This window comes from Ambystoma mexicanum, chromosome 8 (genome assembly GCF_040938575.1).
Source record: "Ambystoma mexicanum isolate Mex_15411 chromosome 8, UKY_AmexF1_1, whole genome shotgun sequence".
In the NCBI taxonomy this organism is placed as follows: Eukaryota; Metazoa; Chordata; class Amphibia; order Caudata; family Ambystomatidae; genus Ambystoma; species Ambystoma mexicanum.
The window spans coordinates 235,417,626-235,438,428 of record NC_090929.1 but is presented as its reverse complement, the minus strand read 5'-3'; the positions used below and the strand labels follow the sequence as shown (position 1 = coordinate 235,438,428).

The following is a 20,803-nucleotide window of genomic DNA, read 5'->3' as shown; positions in this document are numbered from 1 at the left end:
TTACTAGCACACTCTGGCTCTCTCCAGATGCGTTGGACTACAACTCCCATCAGCACCAGACAGAATAGTCAATGATGAGGGCTGATGGAGAGCCGCAGGTTGCAGACCCCTGTGCGGAAGGTGCTGCGTGATAGAGGCACCCATTGCGGAGCCAGTGGCTCACTTTGGGAACACTGCTGTTAGGAGTATACCTTAGAGATCTCGCTTCATCTGACAGCAGCAAGAAATGCATGCAGATCTCATCTTATTCACAAAGGCATAGTTGTCAACATGACCCGTTAAAATCTGTAGGTGCTTATCCAGGCCTGTCTTTTTTCAATTGCATTCTGGGACTTATAGTCCCAGTTTTATAATGAGAAAAGTAGAACTACAAGTCCCAGAATGCAAAGAGAAAAAACAAGACTGGAAATTCACCTACAGATTGGAATGGGGCATGTTGGCAATTATGCAAAGGGAGCACATGCTATAAGATGGAAGAGGTGCACCTTGCGGCCTGGCTCCCTGGGCGTATATGAAGACTGACCAGCATCCATTTGCTCTCTGCAGCCACTTGGACCAGCGCTCCACCCACACCAGCCAAGGGGACCCTTTCAAGTGCTTGATGAATGTCTATAAGCTTTTGTTTCAGAACTATAGAATAAACATCTGATATAACTTGATGTAATATAACTAATGTAAATGAAAAAAAACCGATAACATAGCCTAATTATTGTGGTATTGTAAAGATTTACATGCAATATATGCGATTTTAACCTTTATGAATTTATGCTGGATATTGTGGACGAGAGAATTGGGAAAAGGGCCACATTCCGTGTATGACGTAACTCCCAGTGGTAATTTGCAATAGTTGATCACCATTACTGCCATAATAACGCTCTGGAAATAGAGATGCAACCGCTCCGCTCTGTGGTGCGGGGCAGGGGGGTTATTCTCCATTATTGAGCCCATAGGACTCCTAAGGGGTATTCTAGACAATATCGCCAGTGGTAACATTGCCAGTGGTAATATCGCCAGTGGAAATATTGCCAGTGGAAATTGATCAATTTATTGGAGGTAAAGTGGAGGCAAAACCTTCAGCCGAGTGCTGGGGGTATTATCTGCAATTTCTCCTCAAAGTCGGAATATGAGAGTGAGGTACACGTGTCCGGAATTCTTTTGCTGCCACTTTTGGCCACACTGCTGTACTCTTTGTGAGAGCCATGCTCTAATTAGCTCCCAACATTCATTTTCTATTTCATTTTTTTTACTCTCAAAATGCTCATCGGTGGAAACAAAAAAGTAACTATTTTGAAACCTCTGTATTAATCCCAGCAGCATAAAAAGAAATGCTTTTCTAATAAATAAAAAAAAAAGAGCAAGCTATATGGATACATGACAGAATACTAGTTCTTCCCTTCCTCCTTGATATCACCAGTCTTATACATTCTATGTAACCAGGAACTTTGTAGCTTCTGCCAACTGGACTAGACATATGAATACATGATATGTATGTGCCATGTGCCTACGAAGTTTCACACATTTAGTGTCTATAATAAAGTGGGTAAATGAAGCGCATCTGAAAGAGGCAATACTCTCAAATGCCCTTCAAATGCCCCTTTTTTAGTTCTGCCTTATTTATGGGGGAACATGTACAATCTTTTCTAAAAACACTTATGCTGAGTATGAGGACTTCTATTCCGGGTACTGTGGATCAACGGAGCACTGTACAGCAATGCGACACAATAAGAGCATTCAATAAAGGACAAAGGCAGATACAGGGCCTCATTCCGAGTTGGGCGCAAAGGGATTACCGGCACCGGTAAGGACACCGGTGCCGGTAATCCCTTTGCACCCTATTCCGAGGTCCCTTAGCGGGTCCCGCTATGCGCGCCTGGTTTTTACCAGGCACCCTTAGCGGGAGCCGCAAAAGGACCAGGGAGCAAATAACGGTACCGCAAATTGCGGTACCGTTATTAGCTCCCTCCCCATTCCCATTGAGCCCTATAGGGGCTCAAATGGAAATGGGGATTGCCTTTTTCAATGGGGATTTACCGGTCCCACAAAGGTCAGACAACACTGGTAAATCCCCATTGAAGCAGGTCGGAGTCGGTACCGGTATTGGAGGCAGCCATGGTGCTAATAGCACCATGGCTGCCTCCAATCTCGGAATGAGGCCCACAGTGTTGATTAATGTGTGGGTGGATCCACAGCTGTGCTCCAGTTCAAGCTATATTCCTGTGAGTTTCACCAGATGTGATCTTCCTAACAGCGCTCTTAAGTCCTGGGGGTCTGCAGCAGCAATTCCCACCCTTGCCTTTATTTTCTAGAAGAGAGAATGCAAAATGTCTTCCCTTTTCATCGCCCCCGAAGACGACCAAGATGCCAAGTCCTTCAGCTTGCCCCAGAGCAGCCCCACGACGTAAGGATTAACCATCAATTCAGGACAGCTGGCAAAAGCTTAAGAACAGGCCTCAGAGTTGAGTGTCTTTGAAACAAGTACAGATGGAAACGTTGGAAAACACAAGCAGAATTGCCTACTTCGGAGAGCCTCACAGAATGATGACAGAGCCCCTAGTTCAGGACAGACCACACCATCATTATCACAGCCCTGACAGTTGTTTGTTTGCAGCAAACACAGCTAGAAACAGAGGCTGCCTTGCACGCTCCAGACAGGCCTCCATGAAGAAAGGCCTTATAACCAACACAAGCCCCGACAGCATCAACACCATCCTCTGGGATTAAAACCGGTATTGGCGGGCAGACATACATAACACACAACAGCAGCACGATGCACAGCAAGAGATGTTAAAATACCCTCTTCAATATGTATGCATGACAGGCAGGGTTTACAATGGATTCCTGTGGAATCCACGTGCTTTCTGCCAGTGTAAAAAGCAGACAGATTCCATTTTCATTAGTTTTATACCAGCATGAAAATATGCATAAAAGCAAGTTGTTTTTGGAGACAGAGGGCAAAAGGGAAATGTAAATCCCGTTCTCTCAACCCTGCCATCAAAAGGCACTAAAATGCCTGGAACATAAATTAAGATATTAAGACAGGGGTGGCACCTTTACGGCGGCCTTCAGTTTACTTTCTGAAAATGATCTCCCTTGAATTAAATTGTTTTGCTGTTTCCAGAATTCCACACTTTTATTTACAGTCACTTACTACTATGTTCAATAGCTTTGGGTTTGATGAAGTCAGGAGAGAAGATGCACCAAACAAGATGTCCTTACTGTACATAGCTGTCCTCTGCTTACATGAATGGGCTAGGTGTCGGGGAAGTGTGTCACATGCAAAAGTGCAGTTCCTCCCTGACCACGCCCTTTTGTGACTCAGATATGCCCTCATGGATGAGCTGTACACACCAGAAGCAAGCCCACCAACTCATGTTTTGATAAGATCCCAATGTGACACGCAAAGCCATTTGTGTATGCAGCTTTTCCACCTCAGAAAAAAACCCTATGCAAAATGTGTTCGACATGCCTGCGCACATGAGCAGTTGGTTGACGCAAGTAGGGAACACCTTTTAATATTGCCCAGAACTCAAGGGAGAGTGCTATGCTTCTCTTGCCTAGCAAACATTTTGCGCTTGATTACTGATAAGTGTGCAATAAGTGTGTGACACAATGACTACCTTCTCTGCAGCAGTATATAGATAGTGGCTAAAGTGCCTACTCAGCCCCACACTACTACTAAACCAGCAGTGCTCTCAATTATAAAGGTGAACAGGCACAGGCCAACAGGTATACCTCCTTCGCCTCTTTTGGTGAAGTGGGCCAAGGACAGGTTGTACTCTTCAGAATGGGTTTGAGCTGGCACAGATGCAACACAAACAATAACAGAACGTTGTTACCAAAATAAAGGAATGTCCATCTAAGGTGCTGTAAATCTAGAATATGTAATTAAACTAACAAAGGGGAAAGCAGTGTAAGACAAAACAGAAAACTCAGGCTTTAAAGTAAAATAGGCATACGTCTGAAAGACATTGGTGCTCAAGTTGTCAAGATGTCAAGTTTATGAAGGTGTCTTTTAAAAGATAGAGAAGGGGGCGTAACAATTACTAGGATCCTTTAAGGCAATCTAGGGGGACAGGGCAACTTCAAACCCCTTACGCTCTTGTATTTGGGGCTCAACAGCCCTGAGCGAGGCTTTTCAGCATTGCACCGGGAGTCTGGGCACTTTCTGCACTGGACTGGGGTCAAGTTGAGGAGAGTCAGCGGTACGTTGCAACAATGTGGTACTGATCAGCAGCAGCGACATTTTGCAGGTCGAAGGCACTGGAAGTGACAGGTAATGTTGGGCCAACAGCGTTGGAAGACCCTGCAGCCTTGGGTGTGGAGAAGTGGAGACTGTCATTAGGAGGTGAGCTGACTCGGGTGGCTCAACGCAGTGTCAGCAAAGTACAGCGGTGATAGCTTGGAGCTTTAAGAGGCTGGTTCGTAGGTAGGTGGTGTTGAGTTGGGGATGCTAGGATACTTTGTTGGTCTCAGATGCAGAAATGGTGTAGCTTCTGCATTGTCATCAAGCAGAACTTGTTGTTATAGATACAGATGATGTTGGCGATGGTGCAGGCAGCTCCCGATCAGCAGTTTGGATGGTGGTAAAGGGGCTCAAACTAGCATTGAGGTGGTTCAGAGATGCAGTAAAAGCCAGTGGTTGCTTTTTTGGTCCTGCGGTTTCTCGGTGACCCAGTCAGGATCTCAGGGACAAGGTGAGTTGTTTTTTTTTCTGCCCTTCCCAACCAGGAAGTTTTCTAAAGGGCACTTGCAGAGATTCTGTCGCCTCTAGTGGCAGGATCTTGCATACCAGTGCCTCAGTTTCCGTAGGCCTTGTCGACACAGCGGTTTTAGCCCAAATGTATCCCATCTCTTGGATGGCTAGAGATAAGAGTGGTCACCTTCTTTTGGAGCCTTCTGTCTTCACCTTAATGGAAGAACCCTTCGGAATGGACTGTATTTCCAACAGAGGATGAGGTGAATCATTCTGGTCTTTAAGCCCAAATATGAATCAACTAAGGCGGTGGGTGGGGCCTCACTTATAAAGGCATAATGCTATAGGTGGGTTAGCGTGATGCCAAACACCAGATGACCTCACAGGAAGTGACACCACATGACCTTTGGACCGTCTGTCATCTCAGGGAATGATGTCACATGACCTTTGGTGGCACCCCTGGAAATTACGTTGAAGATGTAAACAAAACTTGAATACAATAGTTAGTTACTCTTGATACTTTTGCGCCTTGTTACCCTCTGGGTTAGGTGCACACTATAAATAAACAATACAATACAATACAATACAATACTAAAGCAAAACAAATATTTGAGTTACAAACCATGTTTTAAGTATCCTGCTGCCTTGATATGCCATGTGGATGGATTCATTATGCGGCAGGAGTACACCCAGCAAAACCATCATAGCATTGCATATGGTAGTTATAGCCTCACATGGAAGAATAATGATATGCTTAATGCGGCCACACTTTGCAAAGTGCTGTCATAAGATGCCCACTGTAGCCTAATATGTGCAGATACTGCCTTAAGTGCCTTTTATTGCCTCCCATGGCAAGTATGTCGTCATATATAAGGTATAGACTGCCATGCCCAGGTGCTGCCATCATGTGTTAGTGTAGCCTCTAGTCTCTCAGAAGTGCATCTAATCTAATGCCTCCTTTGCGTGATAGTACCATCCTCGTCCATGTAAATTCTTAATGCCAAGATGCTATAATTGTATGGTGAGTGCAGCTTCAAATGCCACAGCAATGGCATCGTACATCCTCAAATGTGCAGGTGCTAACATTGCCAAACGCACTCTCTTAGGACTCAGAAATGCTACATAAAGCCGGTCAATATCTGTATAGTCATCATATGTAATTATAAGGCTTCCAATGTCAATTTGCTGTGATCATATACTGAATGTAGCCTGTCCCCGTAATGCCATCCAATGCCAGTTCATGCCTCAGAACGATAACCGCAGGTTTTTATATAGTTCTTCATGCCGGTTCCTCCTCTTCAAAGCACTGTATTCATTTTTACTATTAGAACACAATAAAATGGTCCTGAATTTGAATGACTTTAAAAGGATGGACAGCTGATTGGTCCATGCTGAGCTTGGAACTAGTGAAGTGCAGGCTGGAGTGGACGCATGTCAGAGGGGATGCATTGCCAACTGAAGAGGACACTACATGGTCCTCAATGGTGGCGTAACAACAGCAATGCCATGCGTCATTATAAAAGGATGTCTGATCGTAATGTTATGTTATATGGCATTTGTATAGCACCTACTGCCACTGGTATGGCCTTGAAGCGCTGTCATGGAGCGAGTGGGATTGCCATTGTTACACTGAGCGAGTATTCTGGCTAGGGTGGGAGGCACCTGGAAGCTTTTTATTCCTCCTGACGATGGTTCCCACAGGAATGAAAAGCAACAACGTTTCCTCTTCATTGTATGGATACAATGAAAGATGCTGAAATACTGTATATGTTCCTAAGAATGTACATGTGATATTGTTTTGAAATTGGATTACAATGGGCCTCATTACGAGTCCGGCGGTAGCAGTGCCGGAAAAACCAGCATGGTGCCGCCGGACCGGTAATACCATTCCGCCTCTGTGATTTCTGGAATCACTGGGGCATTACAACCCCGGTGACCCGGTAATTCTGGAGGCGGAATTCTGTAAATCCCCATTCCCACGGAGTCCCACAGGACTCCATGGGGATGGGAACCATGGACACACTGGTTCAGTCTATGACAGAGCCGGTGTTTCCATGTCCGCCTGCAGGCGGGTGGTGTTGCTTCCGCCAGGTCAGATTTACTGCCACTGTTGTTTCCGGACCGGCTGACTTGTAATGAGGCCGAATGTTTGAAAAGTGCACAGCTCTGTTGGTTAACTTATAATTTACTTTTTGAATACTCAAGACGCTCATCTTAGATGTGTGATAAACGGAATTTCCACAAGGTTCCATAGGTGCCTCACATTGAATATTTGCTGAATCTCTTGGACCACGCAGTTTCCGTGCTTACTCCTACCACATTGGCAAGAGCAAGAGAGGTCGCATCCTGACCAAGATGGAAATAGGATTGCACAGGGAGAGAGAAGGCGGAATTAAAAAAGGAACACAATACACCATCAATTCCCCCTGTATGATTGGAGCCCATTTAAAATGTATTTACTTATTTAATTGGTTTTCCGCAAACAAGGGTGCTGGTCAGCTTACAGGTACCCTTGTTTTTGGACCGCCACACTTTTAATGAGGCCCATTGTCGTGTACAATGCACTTTAGGGGGACTTCAAATCTCGCCTTCACACTTTCCTATACAATATTTTCCCATGTTGGATTTTCCTGCACCGTTGAGTGGTGTAATAAGCAGAGATGTTAGCACTTTGAGGCCAGGTGTAGTGGTTATTCCAACTAATTTCTCATTTTCTACGGCCCAGATTATTGAAACCCTTATGAATGTCAATGATCGGGTTTGTTTTTATGCAGCTTATTACTATGGCAAGTGTGATGTAACAAGCGCAGATTAATTAACATATGTGACACACTTGTTTGAGCATTTATTGCCGGAATCATTATCATTTTAATATGAATATTTTATTCAGAACATACACGGTTTCAGGTGTAGATTTAAATGATATGTTATTTGTTATTGCATTTTATTATATGTATTGCATTTCTTCTTTTTCCTTTGAAAGTCCGATTTAAGGGAGAATCTCCAGAAATAATCATTATACATATATGCAGTAGTGTGGCTCAATAGTGAACTTTATCTGCTCTCTGTCACAGTGAACATGAGGCAAAAACCTATTAATGTTCTCAGTGCAGTCCTCATTCGTCATAGACCTTCTTCTTTGTCACAGTACTCCTTCATCGCAGTCCTTCTCCTTCATTAAGGGATGGATTCTTAGCCACAGTACACTTTTTGTCACAGTTCCTGCCTTTTATCACAGTCCTCATCATTATTCTCCTTTCCCACAGTCTGTCACCCAATTGCATTCTCTAGGCCACATCACGCTGCCCGTTGCAGCTAATTGCTTGGGGAAGCAGAGGAAAAGCTGGAGCAGGAGCCCAGGAGAGCGGATGCAAGGAACAGGGTTCAGGGGAAGAGGCATGGAGAACAATGGAGGAGGTAGTGGGGCTGATACAGGTAAGTAGTGGGGTGGCAGTAGTGGGCCATGCAACATGAGGCAGGGTTGAGGGTGGATGCTCCCTACCCCCCAGCAAATGGACATGGAGATGGGGCGAGCATAGGACCGACATTGGGGGGGGTGGCCTTCACAGGTGCAATGCCGGTCTTGTGTCTGCGGTCTTCAGACCCAGAACCTCTTCATCACAGTCCTCCTTTGTTAAAGTCCATTTTCACAGTCCTACCTTTTCCTTTATCCACCTTCATCACAATCCTTTGCTTTCATCGTAGTCCTTCTCCTTTGTCAGAGTTTTTATTCACAGTCCATCTCATTCATTATAGTCCTTCCCCTTCATTACAATCCTCAATCACAGTTCTTCTGTACCATTGTACCATTGTAGTCCTTCACCTTGTAACAAACATGTATTTTATAACAGTCCTCGTTAATCACTGTCCTTCTCCTTCATAACAGCCCCCCTGCATCATTCTTCCTTCATCACAGACCTGCTTTGTCAGTCTTCTTTTATCAGTCTTTCTCCTTCATCACCGTTTGTTTCCTTCATCAATGGTCTTCATCATAATCATCCTTTGTCACAATCCTTCTCCTTCATCACAGTCCTTCTTCATTGTCAGTCTTTCACATTCATTACAGTCCATCGTTGTCAAAGTCCTTCATCATAGTCCTTCTCCTTTGTCATAGTCCACCCTCAAAGTCCTTCTCATTCATCACAGACCTTCACCCCAGTGCTTCTTCTTTTTCACTATCCTTGTCCTATGTCAGTTCTCCTCCTTTATACAGTCCTTCTTCACAGTCCATCTCTTTTGTCAGTCATTTATCATAATTATTCCCCTTTATCAGTCCTTCATCACAGTCCTCTTTCATCACAGTTCCACATTACTCCCACTTTGTCATAGTCGTTCTCTTTCATCATCCTTCATCATAGTCCTCTCCTTCATGACAGTCCTTTATAACAATCATTTGCCTTGATCATAGCCCTTAATCATAGTCCTTCTTCATCACAGTCCTTCATCACAGTATTTCCCCTTGGCCACAGGCCTCCTTCATCATAGTCCTTTATCAAAGTCTCACATTATAGTCCCATTAAAGTCCTTTATCACAGTCATCTTTACAGTACTTCACCTTCATCACAGTCCTTCATCGCAGAGATTCTCCTTCATCACAGGTCTACATCACAGTACCTTTATTGTCCATACTCCTCCTTTGTTACTGTCCTTCTTTGTTGTCAGTCTAAATTATTAATCAGAGTCCTTTTCCAGTACAATCCTTCATCATAGTTCTTCTCCGTTGTCATAGTCCTTGATCATAGTGCTTCTGTCATCAGTCTTGATCACTGTTTGTCTTTTTCATCACAGACTTCGTGACAGTGCTTCTTATTCTTCACAGTCCTTTTTCACTGACCTTCTAGTACAACACAGTCCATCATGGCAGTCCCCCTCTGTCACAATCCTTTTCTTTCATCACAATCCTGCTTCTTCATCACAGTCCATCTCAGTATGTTTGCTTCACCACCATCCTTCATCACAGTAATTCTGCTTCATCATATTCCTTCTCCTTTGTCACAGTCATTGCCGTGCATCACAGTCTATCTCTTTCAGAAACCCTACCGGAAGTGCTGGGTGATCTTCTGTCTCTGGAGCTGTTTCTAACTAAGGGTCCCTGTTTAATGCATCTGTCAGGATCCTTTTTTTGTAGAGGTAGGGTTTGTCTCTGTGTGAGGCCAGTCTGGGGCTGAATAGATTTCCAGACCCCCGATGAGCCTTTCCCAAAACACAGCCGAAGAAGAAAGGCAGAAACCCTTTTTGGGAAGAAAACCCCAACAGAAACTTACCTCTCGTAGTAAAGATGGAGAGTAGGTTGTGTATTCCAAAAATTCGCAATCCAACAACGAGGGCAAGATAAATGAAACAAGAGTTCAAATAAAAAACAGAAGGATACTTCAAAATTACTAAAATACTTTAAAAAACTATACATTATGTAAACAAAACATAAATAAGACATTATCCTTCTTTATATGTATTTAGAACATATTATTGGTGCTTTGAATATATCTACAATTTTTACAACGAATTTTACAGTGGAACAGGGGACTGAAAAGAACAATGGTAGAAGCAGACGCTCGGGAGAGCTGAGATAAGGCTGAACATGAGCGCTCGGGAGAGTGGAGACACGGTTGGCGCAGGCACTCGGAGGAGCGAAGACAGGGTTGCAGCTAATTGCTTGGGGAAGCAGAGGAAAAGCTGGAGCAGGAGCCCAGGAGAGCGGATGCACGGAACAGGGAGGAACAAGGACAAACGAGGAACACGCGTACCTGCAACAATAGAATGTTGCTACGGGAGTTTCTAGCTAATCTGCCCAGTAATATGCTTCCCGGGATGAGAAGGCGTGATGACGTGGAAACAACATTCATTTTGTATGACAGAGGTTACGACAATGTTAACATTCGTTCATCGTCGGAAGGCATATTGTGCACCCACGGTTCCTCAGTAATGAGGAACCCTGACAATCTCCTTCACCACAGTACTCTCTCACAGTCCTCCTTTATCACAGTCTTCCTTCATGACAGTCCCCCTCCTTTACATTCCTTCTTCATCACATTCCCTCTCCTTCACCACAGTCCAGCATGTTTGTCACAGTCCTTATCATTACTTAGACATTTTTTATTGCCCGTCTTTCTCACTCATAACAGTCCTTCATCATTAAAGTTATTTGTCATAAATCCTTCATAACACTTCTTTTTTTTGGTCAAAGGACTTGTCTTACATACCAGTCCTTCATCACAGTGCTTCTTCTTTGTCACAGTCCTTGCCGTTTTAGTCCTTCTCCCTCATCACAATGCTCCTTCATCACTTGCCTTTTCTTCTGTCAATTATTTTTCACATAAAGAACAAGGAGACAGAGCGACTACCCCTCTCTAGAGGTCCTTTTTGGTACAACTGGCAAGTGAAACAGACTCTACTCTATAACTTTTGTAGATTGACTTCCTTTGGCCTTTATGGGCACTCCTTTATGACAAGAACATATTGAGATTTTCAAACAATTTACTTTATTTTCTTTTTTTTTTTTTAAAACAATCTAAAACCATTTCCACATACAATTAATCTTCAAACCACTTATATACACTAATTTCACAATTGGTGTATATAAGTGGTATATTTTGAAGATCAATTGAGATTAAATGGGGCTTGCTAAGTGGTGAAAAAGAGCGGCAGGCAGGAAGGCACCAGGTGGACGGGGCTTGCTAAGTGGTGAAAAAGAGCGGCAGGCAGGAAAGCACCAGGTGGGCGGGGCTTAGGCCAGGTGACATAGATCCACTTGCACCTGCTCCCCATCAGAGTAATAGCTGGATTGAGAATCTCTTCAGTGAAACACGGGTACGTGTTGGATTCAGTGTGTTTCAGGGTATGTGGAGGGATGCAAAACGCATCCTCTGTGGTTCTTGTGAAGTACACCAACTTTATTTGGAGGGGTTTTAAACTATCATCATTGTGTTCTTTCTATGCTCTGGACAAAGTGCTATAGGTTGGTCCTGTTGAACGCAAGTGGGGTATATTGGTTAATATGCTCTGAAGGGTGTCCACATATATTCATATACAGAGGAAAGATATCAGATCTCTTCAGTAATACATTGTAAATTAGAATGTCCTGGCTTATTTATTTATTTTTATTTTGTGTTCAGCTGTGGTCTTAGAGCACCTTACAAGGTTCAAAGGTGCAAAAGGTGGGAGATGAAATAGAAGTTACAAAAAGTCTCCAGAATAGGGCAGGACGATTAGGATAGATCTCAAATCGGACATTGAAACCTTCCTTACCTACCTCCTCTCCCCTCCCTTCCGTCTTCCCCTCCTTCTAAGTAAATTGTTCTACATATTGTATCACAGGTTTGTTTCATGATTGTAAATATGCTTCTTCATTATTGTACCTTGTTGTTATACTGTAAAGCGCTTTGGATTAAAGCGCTATATATACATAATAAACATAAACATAAGTGATAGCAGGGAGTTGGAGGGGCTGGATTATGTGTGAGGGAAACAGGTGTGTTTTGAGGGCCTTTCAGGAAGTAGTAATGGAGGGTGCAGTGCAGATGTAGAGCGCTAGGGTGTTCTATCCTCTGGGTGCCCACTAGGCAAAGGCTTGTTTTTGTGTGCATGTTAGTTTGCAGAGTGGAATGTGTAGAAGATGCCGGCTGTCTTGTCTTGTCTTGTGTTTGTGTGGAGATGGGTTTGACTTTGTAGTGAAGGAAAGATGGGGTTTCGAGGTGAATGGTTTTGCATATATATCTTAATAGGAGTGGTCGTGAAATATGACATAAGTGGGACATGCTTTAGTTATTACAGTTAGCAACTGGTAGACGAAAATATGTATTGAGAAGTCCTTCAATAAAGGTAGCTAATTGAAAGACCTGTGTCCTTTCTTTAATCCTGACTTTTAGTAATATTGGTTTCAAAATCGTGTGATTCGCCCAGAGCCTGTGACATAGTAAAAGAAAGTGCATAAGATCCTCAGCATGTAAAGCTGTGCAACAGGGCACAGCGCCATGGCAACGTTCTGTGAAGCAAGGTAACATACTGAGCATGTGGAGCGGCGGTTGATGTGGTGTGCCCCGCTCACTATGTTCGGTATGTATTTGCCTTAATATTGGGGGTGGGGGAACAAAAAAAATAAAGAAAAAGGGATTGGCGGGGTGGGTTCCGACCCGTGTTAAAGGGACGGATCTGACGCTGCAGGGTTGAAGTGCACCTGCCAGGCAGGAGAGAGGTAAGTAGGGAAGGGGGATGGTTGGTGGGAGGTGCGCAGTGGGTTGGTTTGAGCACATTTGATCATATGAAAAATGATCGCATGCGGGCCCATTGTTTTTTTTTCTATTAGTTTGCCACAATCGATTTTCTTACGATCAAACACCCCCAAACCTTTCACACGCCTTTCACACGCCTATGTTTTAGTTAGGTTCTTTGTTACTTCAGTTTAATGAATTGTCTATACTAATGGTTTATTTGTGTCGCCTGCTCTAGTGATGCTTTCATGTGGACCCTTTCAGAACTGTATTTCAAACCTAATTTTGTTCATTGCATTTTTTTTTTATTTTTTTGTAGGCTGCATTCATATGTGGGTTTTACAATAGCCATTATAATAATAATAATAATAATAATAATAATAATAATAATAATAATAATAATAATAATAATAATAATATATAATAATTTAGCATTTATATAGCGCTACGAACCGTCAGGTATTTGAGCGCTGCTTATTATTACCCACGGTGTGTGGTAATTATGTTTCAATAATGTATACACATGCTTTTAAAAAATCTTTGGTTGGAAGTGGAGTCAAGAAACCTGTCTGCCTATTGTGGTCCAACAATGATCAACAGAACCAAGACAATACCATGTATTTTAGATTTGTATTGAAATGGAAGTTGAAGTACAATAGACCTGCAATAAATAGTCCTCATAACCTGTGCCACGTCCTCTTTTATTCAGGTCATGCAAGCACAATTTGCACAGGACAACAACCCCGATGCGCAAACCCTTCAAAAACTTGCGGATATGACGGGGCTGAGTCGACGGGTCATACAGGTAAGGACCGCATCGAGAGTTTGGTGCTGTTGCAGATTTTATTGAGTCAGACATGATCGCTTCTGTCAATTCTCTGCAAGAGACGAGGCCTCGAAGGTCTGTGGTCTTGGGAAATAACCTCGCGTCCACGTTCCAACGTGTGCACACCCTCACAAGTGTGCCCTCAACACGTCCACATGTCTTTAAACGTAACCCCCTACTTGACTCCCGAACGCCGGCCCTCTCCCCTTGAAAGAAGTGATACTGGATCGCACCAATGCAATCTCTACAGAGATTTCAACTAAAATGACACTAATATTGCAACAGCTACAGAACAGGGCAATGAACACACATGTGATCTTCAGGTTTCAGAGCACATTTCTATCTATTTGAAAAAGTCTGTCTGGTTACCTGTAAAAAAATAAAATGTAAACAGCTCAGCACGGTCCAGCGGTCTCTCACCATTTTCTGATTCCTCCTTGTGCTGTCTCCTCACTCGTTCAGAGTTTATTTGCAGTTAATGCGATTATTGGAATGCCCCACCGCTCTCAGGCCATACTTTTCCCTCTCCCTCTCTGCCTTTTGCCTTTCACATAGGCCTTCCTTCACTTCGTTCTTCACAACAGCATCCCTTTCTTTAATATCATTAACTTCGTACTGATTTGTTAGCTTTGGCTACTAGGTGGTCCTTTAGCACCACCAATACCGTCGAAACTATTTGCATTAGAGTACAGACAGGACATAGATGCTCGGGAGGATAGCTCAGGGGCAACGTGCTCACCTTGGAAGCAAGTCGACCACAGGTTCGATCCCTGGGTCCACGCTTAGAAACCTTGGGGTATTTAGCGCATTATAAATAACCTATCATATCATATGAGGAGGGGCAACACAGCCTATGAGACTTGTTGGCTTTTTACCCACCCATTGAGAACCCATGACCATACTAATCCCTAAGGCCATACCCGCCCAGGACCTGCCCATCTATGTCTAAAAACACCTTCCTCAGAACTCCTTGAGCTAGAAGGCAGTATCATCAAAGTATGGGCTTTTATGGGGCTAACCTTGTCATTTCGAGTTATTCTTCTGAAAGGTTATGGCTTATTTTCAGCTGTAAATCAGCTCCTCGTGTGATAAAAATGTCCTAACCAAATACAATATGTAGGTCCTTGTATTAGTTCCTTGCATTGACTTCACATTAAAAAGAAGCATTGGTAAAGCATTGGTAAAGCCAACCGTGTTGGCTCTTTTATAGGCCTTTGCCGTCGTATACCCAGGTACTTATGCCAACTGTTAACAACATAATGTTACGTAGGTCGTGACATTATGGCACTGCCTGACAAATGCCTATCCCACGCCCACACAAATGCTGAAACTGTTGGATTTCTAGACGCTTGTCTTGGGTGCATATCCATAAGTTTGGCAAACGTGCTGTATACATAGAAAAAGAGAAATGAAAGTACTTTTCAGCTTTCAGACATCCCCAGTAAAGTCAGCTTCTTTTGTACGTGACCTTGAGGCTTCCCTATATGTCAGACTTGTCTAGTTATATTACAATCTTAGAACGCAAACATACCTCTGCAGTGACATGAAGTACAGACAACCCCGGTGCAGTTACACTTCTAGAACACATGCAACCCTGTGTAGTGCGGCCTTGGTGCACCTATCACGTATACATTTCCTCACTGTTAAAAGGGATTGTTCAGCATATGATGGTAAAAGGGTATGCTTGGTTATTATGTTGTTTTAGGCAAGGTGACTTTGCTCTGCTTTTGGGTCCTCTTATGCTGTGGGGAGTTGGAGTGCAGGACAAAGTTAAAACAGAAACAACAAGTAGTGAAGCCAACGGGTGGCAAGTGCGGGTGCACAGAAGTGCAGACAATTGTCTAATAAGTCCAAGAGGCGGGGCTGCAGGGTTACAGATACTGACCACTAGTGCAGGGGGTGCCAAGAAGCAGTTCAGGGATGCAGCTGAACAAGCAGGGACCTGGGCCCTAATTCAGAGGGTGGCCAGGGTGTTCATCAGACAGGAGATCAGCAGGGGAGAGGAAGAGTGAGGGCAGAAGCAAAGGAGGAAGGTCTTGAGGTGCTTCCGGAACCGGATGTGGTACTGCTCAATTTTCAGAGAGGCAGTGAGGCTGTTCCAGAGGGAGGCACCAGCTAAAGAAAGAGATCTGCCCCCAACTCGTTGCTTGGAGAAGTGACTGACCCTCAAGGAGTTGGAGATGTAGGAGTGGAGGGCCCGAGTAGGAAGATACCTCGGTAGAGAGAGTTGAAGGTATTGCGGTCACCGGCCCTAGAAAGCCTTGTGGACGATGCAGAGGGTCTGAACTTGATCCTTGCCGCCACTGGGAGCCAATGAAGAGATTTCAATGCTGGAGAGATACGATCCTTGGGCATGAGGCCAAGGACAAGTCTCACAGTCCTGTTCTGGATGAGTTGTAGAGGACGGAGAATAGAGGCAGGCAGATTTAGAAAGAGGCTGTTGCAGTAGTCCAGCCTAGCGAGCACCAGAACTCTGGAGACAGTGAGCTTCTTGTGGAAAGGGAGATAAGGAAGAATACCTCTGAGGAGGTGCAGCTGGTAGTGTGACTTCTTAGAGAGGAGAGAAGGAGAGTGTTGAATCGAAGAAGACCCGAGGTTCTCACAGGTAGGAGCAGGAAGAAGGCCCAGGGTGGGTGGCCAGAGAGTGAGAGGAAAGGAGGAAGCTGGTTATCCAATGAGGAGGATATCCATCTTAATGGCATTAAGGCATAGATCATTGGCGGCACACCCCTATAGCCTTGTGTATGTTTTAATGGATCATAACTTACTATTTTTAAAAAATCGCAAAATCGTCAATCTCCCGAAATGCCTATACTGATAGCACAGTGCTGGACCTCTGCTTCACGCCTGTGCAGGGCGAATTAGTGGGGTTCATCAAATTTCTCTATCGCCAGTACACCCCAGACTGATATGACGACCTTGGGCCAAAATGTTAGCCCACCAACTGTTATGGAGCTGGAGCCAACCCCAAACATACAAACACACTTTCACATATATATGTCCAGCCAGGGTCCTTTCGAATCTCATAGATTCTTCTCCTTAGTCCGTCAAGGCCACACCACTGGCAGTTGAGCACCTATGTCATATGACATAACAAAACATATGTTTCACATTGAAAGAGTACTCCCAAGCAACATAAAACAGCTCCTAGAGTCCTAGGGTTCCCTTAGAAGTTAGTTAGGATGAGGGCAGCACAGCCGCTACATTTTGGTTGTATTTCTATCTGTTTCAGAGCGCTAAGCAAAGATTGGGGTTTAACAGTGGATGAACTATATCTGAGAAAGGAAACAGAAAAAAATATTACTCAGGTAGTGCTGAATCAACTGTATGGATTCCAAATAGTTAAATACACAAGGGTTTGAGCAATTTGTGAATCTGCTTCATTATAACTGTGTGTAAATTGCACATCGCCACTGGGTTTAACCATAGCACTTTATTCTTGTGTGAATTAACCTCATTGTTTAGAAAGAATGAGTACGTCTCTCCAAATAGGAAATCTAGAGTCTTTGTACAAATGTTGATATTGTCACCTAAAATGTATAACAAAATGTATAATTTTTTTTAAAACATATTTTTATTAATTTCATATCGTAAACCAACAACATATTTAACCCAACATAAGCACCCTCCCATCCACCCCCCTCCCCCCGGAAGAGTCTCTCCACATTCCGATCCACATCAAGAAGGTTTACGTGCTATATAAGTCCGACATTTTAATATTGTGTGGGCACCATTGTTCCATATAGTGCGACTTCAAGTATTCTAAGACACTCCCATTCCTTCAGGAAGGAGTTCTTTTGGTCCTGCAGGTTGTGCGTAATCTTTTCCATCGTCATTTTCGACCACTCCTTCTGCAACCAGGTGAATACTAGTGGCGGATCTTGTTTTTTCCAGTTTTGGGCAATCGTTGCCCATGCGGCAATGATTAGACCCATGAGGCCTCTCCATTGTGCTTTATGTAGTTTCTTGGCCTGTGAGTCCTTAAAGCCGCACAACCATACCCGCTCCCCCATTTGGTCGGCCTCTGGGAACATTTTCGATATTTCAGCTTGCACTTCCCGCCAGAAGCCCTTGACACCCTGACAGTCCCACCAAATGTGTCTCCATGAACCGGATGACCGGCATCCCCTCCAACAGCGATCTGACGTTGCCGGGTACATTGTTTTGATCCTCTCTGGAGTGTAATGCCATTGAGTAATTATTTTAAGCCATATTTCTCTGGTTTGCACTGCCCAGGTGAGTTTTGGGATTCCCTCCCACAGCTCTGTCCATTGCTGTCTGGTAATCTCTTCCCCCAGCGTGCTTTCCCATCTTTTCATGTATGTCCATTTGATTTCTTCGTCTTGTGTGTTGATAAATTGGTATAGTGTGGACACCAATTTCTTGTCTCCTGGATTGGTGATTAGGAATTTTTCAAAAGGTGTTAGGTCCCTGGAGGCACACTGAAAGATCTCTGGTGTGGTAACCCAGTGTTTGATTTGTTCATATTTGTATCTATCCGCTTCTGTGAGGTGCCACATTTTTTTGCAGTCCATAAATGATCTTATTTCTTTGTTTTGGATCATTTCCCCTATTTTCCTGCATCCTGCGGTTTCCCATTTTTCAAATGCCCCCGGATCAAGACCCGGAGGGAATTGTGGATTTCGATTTATGGGCGTGAAGGGGGCCAGTGTGGTGGTCATTATTCCCCTCTTGGTTTGTTCATCCCAGGCTTCTAAGGTGGTTTTCATGACCTCGCTTATGCGTAGGTTCGGATGCCTATGCTGTTTTTGCTTCCAAAGTAGGTCCTCCAGGGGGGTCCTGGCAACCGCCCTATCTTGTGTCACCCAGGTTGATCTTTGACCATCCCCCAGCCACTCTTTCAGAACCCAAAGTTGTGCTGCTTGATAATATCTCCTGAAGTGTGGAAGTGCCATTCCGCCTGCCTTGGTTGGGGCTGTAAGGATGGCTCTGGCCACTCGTGGGGGTTTCCTGTTCCACACGTAGGCCGAGATAGCCTTTGACAGAGCTTTAAAGAAGGAGTTTGGGACCGCTATTGGGAGGGCATGGAAATAATATAACACCCGGGGGAGTATGTTCATTTTCACGGACTGTATTCTGCCCCACCAGGAGACCCTTAGCGGATTCCACCTATCTAGATCTTTCTTCACTTTAGTCAACAGCTGTGGGTAGTTTCTCGCAAAAAGCCCATCCACCTTGTGTGTGAGTGTCACCCCAAGGTACTTGATACCCTCCTCTGCTATTTTTAGTCCCAGGGAACCCGCCTCTTCTATCAGTGTCCCCTTGTCCCCTGCTAGAATGAGTATCTCGGATTTCTTCTTGTTTATTTTTAATCCTGAAATCTCTCGAAGACCTCAAGTTCTTTTAGGGTTTGTGGTAGGGAACTAGCCGGGTCCTCTAGGGCCAGGAGCATGTCATCTGCGTATGCTATGACTTTGTGTTGTCTGCCCGCCATCTCTATCCCCCTTACCCCAGCCGATTCCCTCAATTTGATAAGGAGAGGTTCCAAGAATATGGCGTATAAGAGGGGGGAGAGGGGGCAACCCTGCTTAGTTCCTCTTGAGATCTGCACCCTGTCTGTGACCTCCCCGTTAATTGCAATTCTAATGGATGGGGATTTGTAGTTGGCTTTGACCATATTTATAAATTGTTCTCCGAATCCCATGTGGTGCAGTGTCTTAAAAAGAATGGACCACTCTACCAGGTCGAATGCCTTCTCGGCGTCTAAGGACAGTAGTATTGCCGGTGTATGGGTAATGCCTGTTTTTTCTACCAGGTGTGTTATTATTCTTAAATTGTCATGTGTTTGCCTGCCAGGTATGAAGCCCAATTGTTCTGTGTCTATTAGGGTCAGGAGGAGGGGAGACAGTCTAGCAGCCAGAACCTTAGGGTAAATCTTTGTGTCCAAATTCATCAGGGCAATGGGGCAGTATGAGGCCGGGAGGGTGGGGTCCTTACCTGGTTTATGGAACACTAGGACCTTTGCCTCATTCATGGAGGGGGTAACATTTCCATTGTCCTTAAATGTGTTCAGTAGCCTGGTCAGGACTGGAGTGAGGATGTCTGCATATTTTTTATAGAAGAGGGCCGTGAAGCCATCTGGGCCTGGTACCTTAGAGTTTGGAAGATCTGCTATTGCCCTCTGGACTTCTTCTTCTGTTATCCGTGATTCCAGCACTAATTTGTCCTCCTTCGATATTTTCGGGAATGAGAGAGATTGTAAGAATCTGTCTTGTTTCTCATCATCTGGGTGCTCTGACGTGTAGAGTTCTTTATAGAAATCCTTGAAGGCTTCCCCCATGTCCTTAGTGCGTGTTTGTATTTTTCCATTTGCATCTTTGATGTTCACTATAGTCATTGAATTCTGTTTTTCTCTGAGTTGTCTTGAAAGGTATTTATCTGCCTTGTTAGCCTTGATGTAGTATTTTTGTTTTAGATATAGGAGGGATCTTTCAGCCTTTTTATTACGAAGCATATCCAGTTGACCCTGTACATGTTTCAGTGCTTTTTTGAGGCTTCTGGTGGGGTGGACCGCCAGCTCCTCCTGGATGTCTGTTATTTTCTTTTGCAGCGTTCGTTCCCAGTCATGCTTCTGCTTATCCTTGGTGGCCTTCAACGCTATAAAGTGCCCCCTGATCACTGCCTTGATAGCTTCCCAAACGGTCCCAAGAGGTACTTCTCCTGTGTCATTCGTTTCAAAGAATTCTTTGATTTTGTCTCCTATTGCTTGTCCCAACACCTGGTCCGTGAGAATGTCTGGCGGCAGCCTCCACCTCCAGAGGCCTCTTTCCCTTTCGGGAGTCTGAATATCCAACCACAGCGGGGCATGGTCTGACAATGCGATGGAGCCTGTTTCCAGACCCTGTATCTTCCCTATCAGTCCCACCGACACCCAGAAGTAATCTATTCTCAACATTGTGTTGTGCACATGCGAGTAGTACGTAAACCCGCTAGCCTGACGCTTCAGTTCCCTCCAAGCGTCTCGCAGTACCAACTGCTCCATTTTCTGTTTGAGCTGTTTTGATGGGGCCCCCTGACCTTGAGAGCCTCCCACACTCCTATCCACTCTAGGTTGCC

The 20,803-nt window shown here is 44.3% G+C and overlaps 1 protein-coding gene across 2 annotated transcripts in view; it reads left to right on the top strand.

The window, feature by feature from the left end:
• LHX6 (LIM homeobox 6) overlaps positions 1-20,803 on the top strand; it is a 562,516-nt gene that overhangs the window by 494,579 nt on the left and 47,134 nt on the right. For both annotated transcript variants that reach the window (XM_069609654.1, XM_069609653.1), the window contains exon 6: positions 13,610-13,705. In XM_069609654.1, the coding sequence (XP_069465755.1) occupies positions 13,610-13,705 (96 nt within the window). The remainder of the gene's footprint in view (positions 1-13,609; positions 13,706-20,803) is intronic.